General features: G+C 34.2%; 1 protein-coding gene across 4 annotated transcripts in view; it reads right to left on the minus strand.

Annotated features, from left to right (window-relative positions):
• Positions 1 to 15,503, minus strand: part of sv (paired box protein shaven) — a 140,352-nt gene that overhangs the window by 81,521 nt on the left and 43,328 nt on the right. For all 4 annotated transcript variants that reach the window (XM_036372859.2, XM_036372867.2, XM_036372848.2 and 1 more), the window contains one exon: positions 5,510 to 5,675. In XM_036372859.2, the coding sequence (XP_036228752.1) occupies positions 5,510 to 5,675 (166 nt within the window). The remainder of the gene's footprint in view (positions 1 to 5,509; positions 5,676 to 15,503) is intronic.

Consider the following 15,503-nt stretch of genomic DNA (forward strand, 5'->3'; position numbering starts at 1 on the left):
GTTTCAACAAGACAGCGCCACTTCCCACACATCACATCAACCAATGGATTTATTGAGAGAACAGATAATTTCATGTTTTGGGCCGGTCGATTTGCTACCAAGATCGTGTGATATCACACCGTTAGACTGTTTCTGTGGGGATTCGCCAGTTACCAGTCGAAATGCTCGAACGAGTCATCGAAAATTGGATCAACGAATGGACCATCTGAGATGTGGCCGCGGCCAACAGTTGAAAGAGATAATCTTCAAAAAATAAATGCCAAAGAATGGTCTTTTGAATGATAATAAACATTCCTCATTAAATTTGAATTTTCTGTGTTTTTTTCTTTAAAAAAGTAGGGAACCTCGAAATGGATCACCCTTTAAATTGATAAGATTACAGGTTGATTTTACACATTTTTTCATAAAAAACTGGTCAATTTTATAAGTCATTCAATTTGAAGTTGCACACATTTTTCTTTCTTTGGAAGACAACTATGGAATTCTCAATTATAACACTCGTAATAGTAAAACTAACATTTTTAAAGTCCCTTATTGTGCTTAGTCCTAAGAACAGTCGCAAAGAAATCGAAGTAGCTGTAGGACTGGGAACGAATTGTCCGCAATAATATGTTATCGCTTTCGGCAGAGTGTTGTAATTTATATTTAACTTTCATCGGCTTAGTTTAAACATAACGTCAATTAGAACTATTTATCATACGAAAAGCTTATCCAATAACCAACTATATTCTTTAATTCCTACAATGAGTAAATGTTCTCTTTTGTCAACATATTATATAATATAATCTATAATTATACCCACATTACTAAGAAGACAATAAGACTGTTTAATACATATTAATTAATTGTTAATACCATACCCAAGAATGATGCTATACAGTTAAAGTGTATGATTTAAAAAGCTTTACATCATCGGCGTGAAATAAAATTTTTGAGAATTCTATTACAGAAGAGATATCGTTAATAAACAACAAGAACAGAATGACTATCTTGCGGAACATATGAAGAGACATTAATTGTATCTGAAAGAGAATCCTCAAACATCACTCGTTGTGTTCTACTATAAAGATAAGAAGCTATCCTATTGAAGAAATCTTGGATGAAAGCCCAGAAAATCAAGTTTATATATGTATGAGAGTCGAGTGATGTACTTTATCGAAAGCTTTGCTAAAGTCTGTTTATATAACATGCGTATGCTTATGTACCCTAAAACCCAATGATAATTTGGCACTATTTTTCAGGAAGCATGAGGGTGTCATGTCTGGGTCGTAACTAAAAGATGGTTTTAACTTATTTAAATTAAGTAGGACGTCTTCTTCAGAAATAATTGGAGCGTTAATTGAAGTGTTCGGACATATTACGTGCTGATAGGGAAAAAGTATTAGGAGAATTATTACAGTGGTTTGACTAGAAAAATTCTGCAAACATATTGGATATAATGTCATTGTCACTAGAAATGAAAGATTTGTATTTCATCCCGGACGGAAATTTGGAAATCTGCGTTTAACGAAATCATAAAACAATTTTGGATTACATACAATATTCTTTTTTACCTTATTTAAGTTATTATTATAATATATATAATATTGTATATTATTATATATTTTTTGTTTAGATCAAAATACCGTCGACGCAATACAGAATATTTAGAATAGTCGACAAGTGAACCGTTTTTTATTTAAATATTTAAAGGCTCGAGTTTTTCTGTTTTTCAATTTATATAACTCTTTCGAAAACCACGGACTTGTACTTTTACTTTTATTAACAATTACTAGTGGAACATACTTTTTAAATAACTTCGTAATAATATTATTTAAATGCGAGACACTCAATTCAATATCACCATTATAATCAGGCCATGTTATCGTAGAAAGTTCTCTATTTAACTTTCTAAAATTAGCTTTTGCAAAGTTAAACCGAGTACAGAAATTAAAAGTTTGATGATTACTATCCCGTATATTGCTTAAGTTTTCGACAGATATTTCCAAAGCGGGATGATATGAGTTCTCTGGTAGAACAAGAGGATAACTCTGAATAACGGAACACTTTGAAGAGGTATCAACGTATACTAAATCTAAATATTTACCAAATTTATTCAGAATCAAATTAATTTAGTTCAGACTTAACTCGGACATTTTTTCCAAAAACTCGTGTAGTAACGTATGACCGATTACAAATAGGTAAGAAAGCTTTTCACGAGACACACAGTAATTTGAAATCTCCTAAAACGATTATTGAATCTGAATTGAATCTACATGTAGACCGTGGAGAGTCGATTCGGTGTCGTTCGCAGCAACTCGGACTGACGTATGGAACGATTTGACGCATTTTACGTCGAGATCTTAAATTGAAATTGTACAAAATACAGCTTGCACAGCTGAAGCTGCTCGACCTTCCCAAGTTACATCGCTTCGCTCTATGAACTCTTGAAAAGTTCCAAGAAGATCCGAAGTTTTCGAGCCAAATTTTGTTCAGCGATGACACCCATTTCTGGCTCAATGGGTATGTAAGCAAGCAAAATTGCCGCATTTGGGGCAAAAAACAACCTGAAGAGATTCAAGAGCTCCCATTTCATCCAGAAAAAAATAAAGTAGGGTGGTTTGTGGGCCGGTGGAATCATCGGTCCATATATCTTCAAAAATGATGCCGGTGAGAACGTAACCGTCAATGGCGACCGTTATCGTGCCATGATAACCGACTATTCGATGCCTTAAATTAAAGCTCGTGATCTCGGTGACATTTGGTTTCAACAAGACAGCGCCACTTCCCACACATCACATCAACCAATGGATTTATTGAGAGAACAGATAATTTCATGTTTTGGGCCGGTCGATTTGCTACCAAGATCGTGTGATATCACACCGTTAGACTGTTTCTGTGGGGATTCGCCAGTTACCAGTCGAAATGCTCGAACGAGTCATCGAAAATTGGATCAACGAATGGACCATCTGAGATGTGGCCGCGGCCAACAGTTGAAAGAGATAATCTTCAAAAAATAAATGCCAAAGAATGGTCTTTTGAATGATAATAAACATTCCTCATTAAATTTGAATTTTCTGTGTTTTTTTCTTTAAAAAAGTAGGGAACCTCGAAATGGATCACCCTTTAAATTGATAAGATTACAGGTTGATTGCATTTACACATTTTTTCATAAAAAACTGGTCAATTTTATAAGTCATTCAATTTGAAGTTGCACACATTTTTCTTTCTTTGGAAGACAACTATGGAATTCTCAATTATAACACTCGTAATAGTAAAACTAACATTTTTAAAGTCCCTTATTGTGCTTAGTCCTAAGAACAGTCGCAAAGAAATCGAAGTAGCTGTAGGACTGGGAACGAATTGTCCGCAATAATATGTTATCGCTTTCGGCAGAGTGTTGTAATTTATATTTAACTTTCATCGGCTTAGTTTAAACATAACGTCAATTAGAACTATTTATCATACGAAAAGCTTATCCAATAACCAACTATATTCTTTAATTCCTACAATGAGTAAATGTTCTCTTTTGTCAACATATTATATAATATAATCTATAATTATACCCACATTACTAAGAAGACAATAAGACTGTTTAATACATATTAATTAATTGTTAATACCATACCCAAGAATGATGCTATACAGTTAAAGTGTATGATTTAAAAAGCTTTACATCATCGGCGTGAAATAAAATTTTTGAGAATTCTATTACAGAAGAGATATCGTTAATAAACAACAAGAACAGAATGACTATCTTGCGGAACATATGAAGAGACATTAATTGTATCTGAAAGAGAATCCTCAAACATCACTCGTTGTGTTCTACTATAAAGATAAGAAGCTATCCTATTGAAGAAATCTTGGATGAAAGCCCAGAAAATCAAGTTTATATATGTATGAGAGTCGAGTGATTTACTTTATCGAAAGCTTTGCTAAAGTCTGTTTATATAACATGCTTATGCTTATGTACCCTAAAACCCAATGATAATTTGGCACTATTTTTCAGGAAGCATGAGGGTGTCATGTCTGGGTCGTAACTAAAAGATGGTTTTAACTTATTTAAATTAAGTAGGACGTCTTCTTCAGAAATAATTGGAGCGTTAATTGAAGTGTTCGGACATATTACGTGCTGATAGGGAAAAAGTATTAGGAGAATTATTACAGTGGTTTGACTAGAAAAATTCTGCAAACATATTGGATATAATGTCATTGTCACTAGAAATGAAAGATTTGTATTTCATCCCGGACGGAAATTTGGAAATCTGCGTTTGGGGTTAACGAAATCATAAAACAATTTTGGATTACGTACAATATTCTTTTTTACCTTATTTAAGTTATTATTATAATATATATAATATTGTATATTATTGTATATTTTTTGTTTAGATCAAAATACCGTCGACGCAATACAGAATATTTAAGAAGTTTTAAATTTAATTTCAATTCCAAAAAATGTTCTTTTACATTTTGCTTGATAGTGTTGGCGTGTTTATTCTTTTTCTAGTATTATATTATAGATACTACCAAGCATGATTACAAAACCAAAATTATTTTTTTTGCCTTTTTACAAATGAACATAGTACACAGTTGTGAAAACTGATTTGTTCGATTCGAAGATATTTTACTTTGATTGTTGCTAACCCACATCATACCCAAAAAATTAATAAATATTACAGCAAACCTATGGAAAAACGCGCCAGATTTTCTTCTCAAACGCTAGCATCTTGTATGTATATTTGCATATCAGTTTGTCTTATTGATGCAAATAAATTAAAGACATTTGTCAGAGAAAGAGGTACATGTATAAGACAGTTTTTTAAAACTCTGTGAAAAAACTATACGAACATTTAGAAAGAAATTTACTAAAAAAAATACTAAAGTGAGATCTTCCAGCATTTGGCTTATATTTCATTCACTAAATTAGTCAAGTATAGTAAAGTTTTAAACTATCTTTAACTCTTAAGGTATATTGGCCACATTGAATATCGGTGGAGCTCATTGATCTTTTAAATATACGCACTTTTGTTAAAAGTCTTCAATTAAAAAATATTGATAAAGAAACTTAATTGTTCACTTAGATTATTTAAGGTGATTGGTTGACAGTTCCCAACAGTATTTCCAAACTCAGAAGTCTAGTGGGTAGCGCTGTCAATTACATTCAATATTAAATTACAAGTTATTTTAGGTACCACAAATACTGAAATACAAATGAAAGCTTACGTTGTAGAAAAATCCATTTCGTCAATAACACAATTTAAGCAGAAATCAACCATTTCTGTTTGCATTATTTTGTTCGCAACACGTGTAAGAAAAAGCGCTCCTTCTGAAGCTTTATATTATTAAGATTGCCATAGAATAACAAAAAATTCTTACTTGATGAATTATCAATACTTTTTTTATTTGTCAGGTACACAGATTAAAGGGGAAGATATTAATATGATTTTCAGCTAAATATCAAATATATTAAGATAAAATTATATGAAGCTACTTTCTTTAAATTAATTAATATGTGTATATCGATTCTTACCTTGACAATATTTTAGATACACATCCATGACTAACTCGCAATTGCCGTGATATGTCACAAGGACGGACGCCATTATGTGCTAACTCAACGATGCGTTGACGCACCACATCGGGAAGTGGACGACCATTGACAAAAACGCCACCCAGTTGATTTACACCACCGTGACCTTTAGAAATTAACATAAAATAATTTGTATTAGAGTTTCCAGTAAACTAAGCACTAAATTCAAAAAATAAAACTATAATTTGGTACAGAGGATTGCATTGGCATGGTGCACCTGTGTGATTAAATTTTTCTTAAAAGTGATCGTGGCGCCGTTCTCTAATAAGTTAAATGTACATATCGCCCAAACCATTCAACATATATTACCAAAATACGCTTAGGAAAAATCCCTTTGAAACCCCTACCGGCAGTGTGAAAATGGATGAAATCGGATTATAACCTCGCCCTCTCCCCATATAACGCGCATCTAAAAGCGCGATAAAGCAGTAACTAAATACTTCAGAAACATACTATTTTACACTCGAGATGCTACTAGAAGGCTTTATAGGAGCTGGTGTCAAATTTGGAAAATCCATATCTCGGGACTTACTCGACCGATTTCAACCATATTCGGTTCGTAATATAACCTTAACATTCCGATATCATAGTGTGGAAATAGGCGAAATCAGACAAACATCACGCCTACTACTTCAAGAACCAATCAATGTATCCGGATACAATTTTGCACAAATAGTGCCCTCAAGATGCTTCATCTTACATTCAAAATGTTAAAATCGGACCATAACTTTTGAAGAATCCAGACCCATATATTGTGGACCCCAGTACGTGGCTGACTTTTTGCCGAATATATCGGTCAATCTGTGAGATTTTTTATTGAAATTCGGGGAAAATGTTTCTATGATAATAATATATCCTTGTGTTAAAAATGGGTGAATCAGGTCAATACTTCCCTTAGCCTCCATATAACTACTATAAAGATTTGCGAACTTCCAGTTGACTTTATACCACATATATCGGCCAATGTGGGAATTATTTTAATGAAATTGAGAGAGGGACAAAATCAGCCCCCCCAATAACTGATACTCACGACTTTAAAACGTTCGGCTGACTTTACTCCATATTATATATTTATAAAATTTCGTGAAAATAAGTTCTCAAGTATACCTGTGCAATGTCCATTTCTCGGCCCCAAATGATTATAGTTTAATTTTCGCTATTGGCTTATGACGGTCAAATAAAAAACGCCTATTATTAAATTCAACCGCCACCTTTTGCCCCTCTCTGTGTTATTTTTGTGTTTCTAACAGTTTTGAGTTGTCCTGCTTCCGAGCATATATGCATATGTATATTTTGTTTCAGAAATTGACTCCCACTGAATTCAAAACAGCTACCAACCGAAAATTCAATGTCGATTATATTCTGTAACTAACTATGGTGGATTGCAAAGTCCGCAATGCCATAACTGGAATCTCATCTGCAAAGTGTTACATATACCAACCCACATTTACTGAGATTAACGATATTGACAAATGCTTACAAAAGTAATTTCGAAAAGATCGGTACGAATTTGGGTCTAAAGGAGATCACTACATTCGATTTTTGAATATTTTCTTCTTCTTGTAGACTTGAAATCAGATAATGCCAAATAAAAACAAGTAAGGAAGGGCCGGGCCGAAAGGGGTCGGATGGAATCGAACATTTTATACTCTCGCAAAGTCAAATGGTATACTCGTTTTAGATTTCTTTGTGGATCTTGCCGCCTTGTTCTATGTTGACCGATATTTTCGGTAAAAAGTCAGCTATAGGCACTGGGGTCCACATATTCATTACCTAGGGGCTTGAACAGTTTTGACTCGATTTAGACAATTTTTGGTCACAAGGTGGCACACTTCAAACGCAATATTCACGCAAAGTTTTACCCAGATACAATCATTTTTGCTTGATATGCATAGTGGAAAGTGACAGAATCAGATGGAATTGAAAATGGTGTTATATGGGAAATAGGCGTGGTTGTAGTCCGATTTCGCCCATTTTCGCACTATGTTTTCACCTAAAAGTGGGCGGTGCCACGCCTACTGTCTAATTTGAACGCGGTTCCTATAAAGTCATCTCATACCATCCCAAAGATAAAATTTAATGTCTCTGGCGTGTTTAGTGCTTGATTTATCGCGCTTTTAGTAGTTTTTAACAGTACCGTTATATAGGGAGGGGGCGATGTTGTCACCTGATTTCAACTATTTTCACACTGTAGGTAGAGGTTCTAAAAATATTTGCTTTCAGTGAATTTTGTTATTATAGCATTAGCGGTTTAGGAGATATGCACATTAAACCTATTAGATGCGGGACCACGCCCACTTTAAAAAAAATTGTAACTGCAGATGCCCCTCCCTATTGTGATCCTGTATACCAAATAAGAGTCTTGTATCTTGTTGTGGAGCTTAGTTATGGCAATTTATTTGTTTTTGAATAATGGCGTTTTGTGGGCGTGGCAGTGGTCTGATTACGCCCATCTGCAATACCAACCGTCTCACGGTACCAAGAAACATGTCTACCAAGTTTCATAAAGATATCTCAATTTTTACTCAAGTTAGAGCTTGCACGGACGGACGGACAGACTGTCACCCGTATTTCAACTCGTCTCTGCATCCTGATCATTTATATATATATAACCCTATATCTAACTCGATTAGTTTTAGGTGATACAAACAACCGTTAGGTGAACAAAACTATTATACTCTGTAGCAACAGGTTGCGAGAGTATAAAAAAAGGTTTCTAAGAAGGAAACAAAATATTAAGGGGAGTTTCGTTAAAAACTGTGTTTAATTGTCGACAAACCAAAAACAGGGTGTAGTGGATCTTCAAATGATGGGAATACTGCAAGAAAATTTCTCAATGATGCCCCCATTATCAGCTGAAATAACTGGCATAGAAAAACAGATAGCTGCAAATTTTTTGGCCGCTGATTCGATTAATAATTATAAATTTTTATTTCACCCTGCATGTTAAAATACAAAAATGTGTATACAATACAATACAATCATATACGCATAGTAAAACCTGGATCGATCGCAGTTTATTATCTTGTGGTTGGTGTACTTCTATTACGTTTAATTTCAAGACTTAAGTATTCAGGAAGTGGATTTAAATACAGGTGTTAAGAAAGAGAGATTTTTTTAAAACCTGTATTGAAATCACCTGATAAAAGAACAGGCATTCGCGAGTATATTTCTGGAGAATTCAAAATTTCTGCTGACAATGCAGCAAGTGGAGATGAAAACTCAAAAAATCCATTACATCATTGATTTTTATACTCTCGCAACGTGTTACTACAGAGTGTAATTGTTTTGTTCAACGAACGGTTGTTTGTAACACCAAAAACTGATCGAGATAGACATAGAGTTACATACATATATGCATGTATATATTATATATTCATGACGAGGATGTGGAGACCTGTCTGGGTGACTGTATATCCATCCGTCTGGCCATGCAAGCTGTAACTTGATTGAAAATATATATTTTGATGAAACTTAATGAGCATGTTCCTTGGTACCATAAAAAGTTATTGTAAATGGAAGGAATCAGACCATTACCGCGCCCACCAAACTGGTTTTTGATACAACAAATCGTATCAAGGAGGGGCAAATTTAGTCTGATTTTTTAATTTAAAAAATTGTTCATGGTCCCGCCGCCTAATAGGCTTAATATATACATTTTCAAAACCACTTAAGTCATATCAACCAAATTTGCACAGGACACATTTTACGAAAAGGGATGTAAACCCCGCCCACTAACGGTTTTGTTGAAAACTATTAAAAGTGCGATTACTTACTAACTAAACATGGAAAGACATTTAATTTTACATCCAAGACGGTACAAGCATTCATAATAGGAGTCAATAGCAAAATTGGACAATGGATGTGACACCGTCCATCTTTAAGTGAAAACCTACTGTTACATTGTGAAATTCGGCGGCAACGGATATCTGAATAAATTGTCCAAATCGAACCACAACTTTTCAAGACCCCAGATACCGTATGTGTTGATTACCGATATTTTAATATATCAGTCAATATGTGAGTTATCTTAGTGAAACTAAGAAAGCATCTATTTATTATAACAGTGTATACTTGTGCTTAAAATGGATAAAACCTTAACCCCCATTACATAATAATTTCAAACATCCGGTTGACTTTATGCCTTGTTATTAGTCAGTATTTGCAGTAATTCAAAAAATTTATATAATTTTATTTATATTTATTTTTTCGTTATTACAGTATACTTTATGCCAAAAATGTGGATCAGTATGTGAGTTACTTTCGCAAAATTACGTGGAAACATGTTTTTGAGTATACTTGAGTAATCTAAACCTTAATTCAATCAGTATAAACCTTCTCTTAGCCTCAATATTCCCGATATCAGATTTTCCACTTAATTTTAAGCCGTTTACGAGTATGTCGGTCTATATTTGTAATATTTTAATAAAAGTAAGTAGTTTTCAAAATATATGTGGCTTAGCGCTGAATACGAATGAAATCAGTCTGGACATTGGTCTAAATCTCGTATCTCTAATATAGTGATTACCATCTTTTGGTTGATGTTTTTCTTACATACGTAAAACTATATTAAATTTAGCCTTTTTGGTTGAATTATATCACATAGGTATACATATATCATTTGAGTTACTTTTGATATAAACGTCTCGAACACGAAGCAAAATGTAGGAATAAAACTATGTGAGTACATCATCAATAGTATGAATTAGTAATATACCAAAATATGATTGAAATCCTTTCATACTTTCTTCGAATACTAAGTGTTTAATTCTTTCGCAAAACTTTTTACATCAATCGAGATAGATATAAGTTTATATCGTAACGGATTTTTAGATAAATCATTTGTCTTGTAACTCACTCTTGAGTTTGCTCACTGGATTGTTAAATAAACGTCCCAATTTAATGGCTGTACACTTATCTTTATTTCTAATTCCAATAACTTAACGCTTTATTACTCATTACCCGACCTTAAAACTTCTTACTCATACTTCAACTTCTTTACATGGAAACACCCTAATTAGAACTGTCCCTACAATCCGTCGGCCCTTATATAGTAGATCTTTAACAAACCTTCGCCACTAGTCTGTCCGTCCGGCCGTCTGTTCAGGATGACGAGAGGAGTTCAAATCCGTATATCTGCGTGTCCGTCCGTCTGTCTGTGCAAACTGTAACTTGAGTAAGTATTAGGTCAAGTAAAAACCACCGATATAAAAAACTGATTGGTAGAAATTCGCTAAGCATTAATTATAAAATTGTTAGAGGTCTTAATACAAAATTAACCGACTTGTACTAGAACATTTCCAATTTTAATTTCCCTGTAATTGGATTTACAGAAATATGGTTAAAACCTAACATTTTTGATAATGAGACTTTAAAAAGCGAATTTCAAATATTTAGATGTGATCGATTTGTGTGCTTCTTTAATGAATAGTGCTACCTCGATGGCAAATAATTAAGATTCAATAATCGTTTGAGGATATTTTAATTTACCGTGTTCTTCGTGGAAATCTTTCGATGGCTATATCGTACCGACTTGCAATCGCTCATGTTTTAATGAGTTTTTCGAAAGAATGTCCTAGTTGGGTCTGAACCAAATTAATTTCATTCCGAATAAATTTGGTAAATGCTTAGATTTAGTATACGTTAATACCTGTTCAAAGTGTTCCGTTATTCAGAGTAATCCTCTTGTTCTACCAGAGGACTCGTATCATCCCGCTTTGGAAATATCTGTTGAAAACTTAGGCAATATACGGGATAGTAATCATCAAACTTTTAGTTTCTGTACTCGGTTGAACTTTGCAAAAGCTTCTTTTAGAAAGTTAAATAGAGAACTTTCTACAATAACATACCCTAATTGTAATGGTGATATTGAATTGAGGGCCTCGCCATTTTAATAATATTATTACGAAATTATTTGAACAGCATGTTTCAATAGTAATTGTTAATAAAAGTAAAAGTACAAGTCCGTGGTTTTCGAAAGAATTATATAATTGATTTAATTAAAAAACGGTTCACTTGTAGACTATTCTAAATATTCTGTATTGCGTCGACGGTATTTTGATCTAAACAAAAAATATATAATAACATATTATATATATTAAAATAATAACTTAAATAAGGCAAAAAAGAAAATTGTACGTAATCCAAAATCGTTTTATGAATTCGTTAACTCCAAACGCAGATTTCCAAATCTCCGTCCGCGATGAAGTACAAATCTTTCATTTCAAGTGACAATGATATTATATCCAATACGTTTGTAGCATTTTTCAAAGCAAACTACTGTAATAATTCTCCTAAAACTTTCCTAGTGTCAAATATATTTACTTGCCCTTGACAAGGATATTTAGTTCCTCTCTGAAACACGGTATATTTCCTTCAATATAGAAACAGTCGTTTATAATCCCTTTGCATAAAAGTGGATTTAGGTCCAACCTTGAAAACTATAGAGGTATAGCAGACCATATAACTTTTTCGATTTCTCCGTTATTTTCCTCATTTCAGCATGGATTTCCTAAAGGGAAATCGACTCTAACAAACTTGCTTGAATTTGTAAACCATGTATCATTGGGTTTTAGGGAACATAATCATACGGATGTTATATACACAGACTTTAGCAAAGCTTTCGATAAAGTAAATATCTCGATTCTCATACATAAACTTGATCTTCGGTGGCTTTCAGCCAAGATTTCTTCAATTAGTAGCTTCTTATTTATAATAGAACACAACGAGTGATGTTTGAGGATACCCTTTCAGATACAATTTATGTCTCTTCAGATGTTCTGCAAGATAGTCATCTTGGCCCGATTCTGTTCTTCTTGTTTATTAACGATATCTCTTCTGTAATAGAATTCTCAAAAATTTTATTATACGGCGACGACGTAAAGCTTTTTAAATCATACACTTTAAGAAGAGAATGTTAATGAATAGAGAAGGAGCAAATGTTAAATGAAATCTCTTTGAGTACTAATTTGTAATTCCACATGAGGGAACATCGAAAAATATAACTTCGAAAAAGAACAAGTAAGGAAGGGCTAAGTTCGGATGTAACCGAACATTTTATACTCTCGCAAAGTCAAATAGTATACTCGTTTGAGATTTCTTTGTGGATTGGCTGATATTTTCGATAGAAGGTCAACTATAGGCACTGGGGTCCACATATTTAGTACTTAGGGGCTTAAACAGTTTTGGTTCGATTTAGACAATTTTTGGCCACAAGGTGGCATACTTTAATCGCATTATTCACGCAAAGTTTTATCCCGATACAGCCATTGTTGCCTGATTTGCATAGTGGAAAGTGAAATAATCAGATGGAATTTAAAATGGTGTTATATTGAAAGTAGGCGTGGTTGTAGTCCGATTTCGCCCATTTTTGCACTGTGACATAGAAACATGAAAAGAACGTTATGCACCGAATTTGGTTGAAATCGGTTAAGCAGATCTCAAGATATGGGTTTTCACCTAAAAGTGGGCTGTGCCACGCCCACTGTCTAATTTTGAACGCGGTTCCTATAAAGTCATCTCATACCATCCCAGAGATAAAATTTAATGACTCTGGCGTGTTTAGTGCTTGATTTATCGCGCTTTTAGTAGTTTTTAACAGTACCGTTATATGGGGAGTGGGCGGAGTTGCCACCCGATTTCAACTATTTTCACACCGTCAATAGAAATGCTAAAAATATTTGCTTCCAGTGAATTTTGTTGTTATAGCATTAGCGGTTTAGGAGATATGCACATTAAACCTATTAGAGGCGGGACCACGCCCACTTTTTTAAAAAAAATTTTAACTGCAGATGCCCCTCCCTAATGTGATCCTGTGTACCAAATAACAGTCTTGTATCTTATTGCGGAGCTTAGTTATGGCAAGTTATTTGTTTTTGATTAATGGCGTTTTGTGGGCGTGGCAGTGGTCCGATTACGCCCATCTGCAATACCAACTGTCTCACGGTACCATGAAACATGTCTACCAAGTTTCATAAAGATATCTCAATTTTTACTCAAGTTAGAGCTTGCACGGACGGACGGACAGACGGACAGACGGACGGACAGACGGACGGACGGACAGACAGTCACCCGGATTTCAACTCGTCTCTTCATCCTGATCATTTATATATATATAACCCTATATCTAACTCGATTAGTTTTAGGTGATACAAACAACCGTTAGGTGAACAAAACTATTATACTCTGTAGCAACAGGTTGCGAGAGTATAAAAATACACCACACAATGTGCGAAATGCTATAAATAGACACAACGAATATTTCTAAATGAAAAATCGTTGCGCATACCTATTTAGATTTATGTTTTCAATTTCTATGATATGACAAAATTTATAATTATGAAAAACCTTCTGAATTAAAAATCTTTATTACCGGTAAAAACCCCAGAATTCATAATAAAATAAAGATTTAATATTTGAGCAAAGGATAACAATAAAACGGTGGCTAAGCGGCCGCGTTTTCACTTTTGTGGTGGCCGAGGTCGTAAGCGGGAAGGGGTTAAGCACAATCCAAATACGAACCTATACGTTCGAATCCTAAAACTCATGTAAATTAAATTTTATTTAATTTTTTTATTTTATTAATTGGAGTCTAAGCATATCATAATTCAATTACTTTAATAGCATATTTTACTTCCTGATATAATTAAAATATATCAGGAAAATATGTTCATATTAGGTTTATTGAATATTCCCTTATTTATGCGTATTTACACAAATGTAATAATCACACATACATTCTTAAATACACGTACGCTGATGCTTGCTTCTTCTTGCCCCGCACAAGCAATGACTTTTGTCTACATTTTTTGCTTTTTGCGTGAAGCAAGTTGAACGATCGCAAGCAAGAAGGGGTCAGGTGCGCACTGCCACTTAATTATTTCAGATAAATTTTTATACTCTCGCAACCTGTTGCTACAGAGTATAATAGTTTTGTTCACCTAACGGTTGTTTGTATCACCTAAAACTAATCGAGTTAGATATAGGGTTATATATACATATATAAATGATCAGGATGAAGAGACGAGTTGAAATCCGGGTGACTGTCTGTCCGTCCGTCCGTCCGTCCGTGCAAGCTCTAACTTGAGTAAAAATTGAGATATCTTTATGAAACTTGGTAGACATGTTTCTTGGTACTGGGAGACGGTTGGTTTTGCAGATGGGCGTAATCGGACCACTGCCACGCCCACAAAATGCCATTAATCAAAAACAAATAACTTGCCAAAACTAAGCTCCGCAATAAGATACAAGACTGTTATTTGGTACACAGGATCACATTAGGGAGGGGCATCTGCAGTTAAAACTTTTTTTTAAAAAGTGGGCGTGGTCCCGCCTCTAATAGGTTTCATGTGCATATCTCCTAAACCGCTAATACTATAAAAACAAAATTCACTAGAAGCAAATATTTTTAGCACTTCTATTGACGGTGTGAAAATAGTTGAAATCGGGTGGCAACTCCGCCCACTCCCCATATAACGGTACTGTTAAAAACTACTAAAAGCGCGATAAATCAAGCACTAAACACGCCAGAGACATTAAATTTTATCTCTGAGATGGTATAAATTGGCTTTATAGGAACCGCGTTCAAAATTAGTCAGTGGGCGTGGCACAGCCCACTTTTAGGTGAAAACCCATATCTTGAGATCTGCTTAACCGATTTCAACCAAATTCGGTGCATGACGTTCTTTTCCTACTTCTATGTCATAGTGTGAAAATGGGCGAAATCGGACTACAACCACGCTTACTTCCCATATAACACCATTTTCAATTCCATCTGATTCTTTCACTTTCCACTATGCAAATCAGGCAACAATGATTATATCGGGGTAAAACTTTGCGTGAATAATGCAATTAAAGTATGCCACCTTGCGGCCAAAAATTGTCTAAATCGAACCAAAACTGTTCAAACCCCTAAGTACTAAATATATGGACCCCA

The sequence above is a fragment of the Bactrocera oleae genome, chromosome X (assembly GCF_042242935.1).
Source record: "Bactrocera oleae isolate idBacOlea1 chromosome X, idBacOlea1, whole genome shotgun sequence".
In the NCBI taxonomy this organism is placed as follows: Eukaryota; Metazoa; Arthropoda; class Insecta; order Diptera; family Tephritidae; genus Bactrocera; species Bactrocera oleae.